The 5,134-nt window shown below is 36.4% G+C and overlaps 1 protein-coding gene across 1 annotated transcript; it reads left to right on the top strand.

The window, feature by feature from the left end:
* The first annotated feature begins 1,434 nt into the window (after positions 1 to 1,434).
* On the top strand, positions 1,435 to 4,257 carry ppp1r15a (protein phosphatase 1, regulatory subunit 15A). The gene is made up of 3 exons (XM_067401333.1): positions 1,435 to 1,651; positions 2,518 to 3,328; positions 3,752 to 4,257. The coding sequence occupies exons 2-3, from the start codon at positions 2,531 to 2,533 to the stop codon at positions 3,965 to 3,967; spliced, it is 1,014 nt and encodes a 337-aa protein (XP_067257434.1). The 5' UTR covers positions 1,435 to 1,651; positions 2,518 to 2,530; the 3' UTR covers positions 3,968 to 4,257.
* The last annotated feature ends 877 nt before the right edge of the window (positions 4,258 to 5,134 follow it).

The raw sequence follows: 5,134 nt of genomic DNA, 5'->3' as shown, positions 1-5,134 counted from the left end.
TAATTTAGCCATATCTGCCCAAATGAAGATTAACAATGAGAAAGATGTGTAAGATGTAATCTTAGTGCTATTTTATGCAAAAGAACTAAATGAATAGCTTTGAATAAAGTTTATCTATAAACGGGCAACACCAGTGACAGTAACACCAGTGACAATTTTCATGAAAAATGCATTTTACAGAATGGCTGCTGCAAGGTATCAATCCACATGTTGTCTTTCATGGTATATTCACTAAATCAAGTAATTTAATCCATTTGTATTCCAGTTTTTTAAAATTCCCTAACAATAAAGTAAGTCAGTGACTTCAACTAAAAGCTTCATATGAAATTATGATTTTCTAATTAAAATTTCTGATAACTGAAAAGAGACAGTGGACTTTCCATGGGCCTTTCTTTATTGATCTTCAGGAAATAGGAAAAAGAAAGTCAAGTGATGTCATCTGTGTCATCTTTTATTTTTTAAAGAGATTTTTGTTAAAGGTAACACCAGTGACACAACTCCAGGGGACCACTACATTCATTATATATCTTATAATATTTATTCAGCATTTTGTTTTTTGTTTTTATGTCATTTACATAATATATTTGATAGTTATGCATACATTATTGTATTTGAAATGGTAGAAAAACCTGTTTCTGAGCTCAAAATAAAGCACTTTCCCTCTGAATGAATGTGGGGACGAGCACTTCTGTGGTGTTTGGAATTTTTATAATTAATTAAAAACCAAATATTGCCACATTGATGGCTCAAGAAGGTGTAATTGTTCAAATAACATATTGTTTCATATTAAAATATATATTTTAAAAATATATATATTTTGTTTTTCAAGTGTAATATTTCTGTAAAGGTTTGGGACAGAAAAGTGTACGTTTCTGTAGAATAACCATTGCATTATTATTCTAGTATCATGTGTGTCTGTGTCACTGTGAGTGTGCACTGTAAATATAGCATTAGCCTATTACTCACAGGCCACTTTTGAATTACTTTGACCCATCATGTGGCATTCAGTTTTACTACCTCTTTGTTATGATGGTTATCAATATATTTTATGATACACAGAAAATTAAGGGTTGGTTTATGGACCCCATGCATTCTGGCTTCTTCGGTGTTTTCCATTTTCATTTCCATTTTACTTTAAAATCCTAATGTCGTTGCCAAGAAAGTCCCTTTGATCTGTATGTTTTTGTTTACAGTTTCTCCCTCCAGAATGTTTTGTTCTCGACTTCACTTTCTATATTAGGGAATGATGCAATCCAGTCTCAACCAGAAACTCCTGACCAAGCCCCGCCCACCACCACTGGAGTTTCTCGAAATGTGACGAAGCGTTGGGGCTACGTGATTTCCCAGGCATCGACGTTAACACGCAAGTCCCGCCTCCGGCAACGTCGACGTCAACGTCATTACAGGGTATATAAACACCCGCCGTCACTCACAACAACATTTCTATTTACGGCAAACAAGAATGAAATACATGAAATACGAACCGAGCGCGAAATGTTTATGAACAAAGCGAACATGGAGTATATGACTGAATTGAAGTCGTCGTCGTATCGCTCAAACAGCGTTTTTGAGTACGTTAGTAAATTCAACATTGGAGAACCAAATCATCACTGGAGCGACTGCCAAGCGACAGGCTGACAAACTCACAAAGGTATGTAAGGTGAAGCTGGAAAATGGAAATATTTGTATTCGATGTACCAATAATTGAAGCAAGTTTGTTAAATACTTTTACATGTTATCCAAAAATCATGCTATTACTGTGGTATCATAACAAAAAATACAGTAAACAAAGCGATACCATTTTTTTTTTTTTTTTTTTTTTTTTTTTTTGGACATATAAACCAGTATGAAAGTGTTCAGCCAAATTACTTCAATTATTGGTATTTTTACAATAGTTGTATAATACAATATATGTCCAAAAATCACGGTATTACCTTGGTACCATGTCCAAAATATGTTTTAAATTCAGCAAACAAAGTGATACCATGGTAATACCATGTTTTTTGGACACATAAACCATTATGAAAGTGTTCAGCCAAATTGCTCCAATTATTGGTACTCTTATAATAGTTGTATAATACAGTATATGTCCAAAAATCACGGTTTTACCTTGGTACCATGTCTAAACAATGTTTTGAATACTGCAAACAAAGCGATACCATGGTAATACCATGTTTTTTGGACATATACTGTTAACCATTATGAAAGTGTTAAGCCAAATTGCTCCAATTATTGGTACAATTGTTGTATAATACATGTCCAAAAATCACAGTATTACCTTGGTACCATGTCTAAAAAAATTTTTAAATACAGCAAACATGGTAATCCTGAGGTAACTATGGGTATTTTAATTGTTGTTGTGTATTAGACACCACATAATGAAAGGCAGCGCATGTCACATTGGTATGTGTCATATGTTGTAACAACCTGCAAACAACACCCTCGTGACTACTGGTCAGCACTGAAATCACTGGTTTTAATGTTTATGTAATTAAAAATATGTATTTTTTTTTACAGATTAAGTGTGATTATGGCACCATTCACCATTTCCCCACATCATCCACTGCCTGTTCAGTGCTGTTTACCTCAGGAAGCACTATTCATACAATCCAAGATGAGTCCTGAGCTTTTGTCCAGTAAACCTGGAACGCATGAAGATCTACCTCTTAATTATTACCACAAAACGTCCATCATGAAGATCAGACTCCATCTGTGGCAGGTCATCCGAAGAGTTGTGAACTGCTGTATGAGTGTGGCAGAGCTTTTCTGCTCCAAGATGTTTTTCTTCATTTGTGTGGGAAAAAACATGACCATGACCGGCGAGATGAAGTGTGGTGTGGAGGCCCTGGAAAGGGAAATCAGGGATGGGAAGGATCTAGAGATGAAGGTCCTTATGGAGTTAGATGATGATGATGATGAGGAGTTGATCGAGCCTGCTGTTGAGCGGGAATCGTCAATGATTGATTCAGATGAAGAGGAAGATGATGAAGCCAGGCTCTCAGAATGGGAGTCTGATGAAGAAACTGATGAGGAGGAAGATGAGGACACTGAAGAGGAAGACTGTGAGCCACAGGATGTGGATTCTGAATGGTCAGATGATGATGATGATGATGAAGGTGACTCCGAGGCATCAGCGGAGAGCCTGGAGCTTTGGGAATCCTTCCTCAACAGCAGTGACCCGTACAACCCTCTGAGCTTCTGCTCGTCCACCAGCTCCAGAACAAACACCAAGCAGAACCAACTAACTCAAATCAAAACTCAACCTTCACCAGCTACAAGTCCAGAAGAGTGCCATCCAAAACCAAACTCAAAGGAAGGGGGGAAGAAGGTAAACATTTCATGGAAACCAGCTTTATTTATAGGATTTACTTATTTACTTATTTCAGTTGATTCCCAGGTTTTTCATTGAATATTTATACTTTATTTCAGCTTTATTTCAGTTAAAGAAAGCGATGTTTAGGTTTTAATTAACAATAACACAGACGGATATAATATTTATTATTATATAATATATAAAATATGTATATATGTATGTGTATATGAGGTTGCTGTAAGAGGCTGAAAACACTAAATCACCCTTCTTCCATGACGACAGCTGATGGCAGCTAGTAGTCAAACGAGTTCCTGTAACTCAGGACATCATGTGACACATAACTCATGCTGCATGACTAACAGGCATAAGGTTACAGCGGCCTTGAATAGAAACTCTTCCGTGTACTCTTATCTGTAAACATGCTTTTGTTTATTTCAGGTGTGTTTCAGTGATAAAGTGACTGTACACCCCCTGGTGGTTTGGAGTTTTGCTAGCAGGGCGGCACGGGACGGTTCTTGTTGGCTGCAGATGGCCAGAGACCGAGAGCGTTTCAGAAGGAGAGTGGAGAACATTGAGAATGTCATTAAACCCTGCCTGACACCTGAACACAGAGCCAGCGTGTGGGAGAGACTTCAGAGAAAAACATGGTTATAATACTCCAGCTTGATGTACAGTATTATTAATGTAATGTAGCCAAAGTCAAACTAGATGTTTGAAATGTGGTGTAATTTTTGGTGCTTTTGACTCTTACTACTAAATGTAGTTTTTTTTACTGTTACTTATATTGTTTCAATATTGTGGTGCACTTTATTTTTATGGGTCTTTATTGGGGTTTCATTATATAGGTTTAGTACTACAAAAGTGTAATTCTGACACATTGCATATTTTATATACAGTGGCAGCTGAAAAAATAAATTTTTCCAACATTTATCCTGTTTGTGAGTTTAATTTTTCTATGCATATGTATTTTTCAATACTAACTTGAATATTTAAAATGCACTTTTGCATGTACTATACAAAGAATGTACATGAAGTATGTCAAATATAATACAAATAAGTTTTTTTTTTTTATTATTATTTTTTTTATGTAAGATGCAGCATGTTATACTACTGACACTGCTAGGAAATATCAGTCTACAAATATACCGTGTTCCATCCCTATGCCCTAATCCCTTCAAAGGGTTTACCCTGCAGAGTGAGAGCTTCGAAGGGATGAAGGGTGTAGGGGTCAAATAAACTACTTTTTTTGGAACGCACTTCAGCGTCATCTCAACGAGACAATCAAGGAGGTGCCTTCGTCTTTCCCCCCCTGGTTTACTCTTTGTATTAATACACATTCATTTACTGTAGTTGCATTATAAACTACTGCCGGTCTTTTACATTAAATATAATGTATATTGTGTATGAATTTGAAACATTTGAATGGACTGATAAAGGGAGCTTTAAAGTATTTCTGAAGTACAATGTCATTTTGACTATAATATTTATACAAATTAGATTTGGTACATGATTAAAGTAGGAGACTAGAAAAATACTATATATTTATAGGTAAAACTCCGAGCCGCCTCCTGTGACGTCAAACAATATCCCTGTGAAAAAGGATCATGGGGGCCCGAAGTGTCCATTAGTTGTACCCTTCGAAATCCTTCATTCTGAAGGGCCCTTTGAAGTGGCCAGTTTTGAGCACTTCGGTTTGAAACGACCCTTCAATATGGCGGCCATGATTGTTTTCACTCCGAAGTGCCCTTCAGAGAGTGATATATCCCATTTGGAACGCACCGATAGTAACATTTTATGCAGCCATTTACAATGTCACCTTTC

The sequence above is a fragment of the Chanodichthys erythropterus genome, chromosome 11, assembly GCF_024489055.1.
Source record: "Chanodichthys erythropterus isolate Z2021 chromosome 11, ASM2448905v1, whole genome shotgun sequence".
Lineage (NCBI taxonomy): Eukaryota > Metazoa > Chordata > Actinopteri > Cypriniformes > Xenocyprididae > Chanodichthys > Chanodichthys erythropterus.
Note: the sequence above shows the minus strand (reverse complement) of the source record. Positions and strands in the feature narration are given on the sequence as shown.

Coding starts and splice junctions, on each gene's coding strand:
- ppp1r15a (XM_067401333.1), top strand. CDS start 2,531: ATGGCACCATTCACCATTTCCCCACATCATCCACTGCCTGTTCAGTGC. Junction 3,329..3,751: donor CAAAGGAAGGGGGGAAGAAG/GTAAACATTTCA, acceptor TGTTTATTTCAG/GTGTGTTTCAGTGATAAAGT.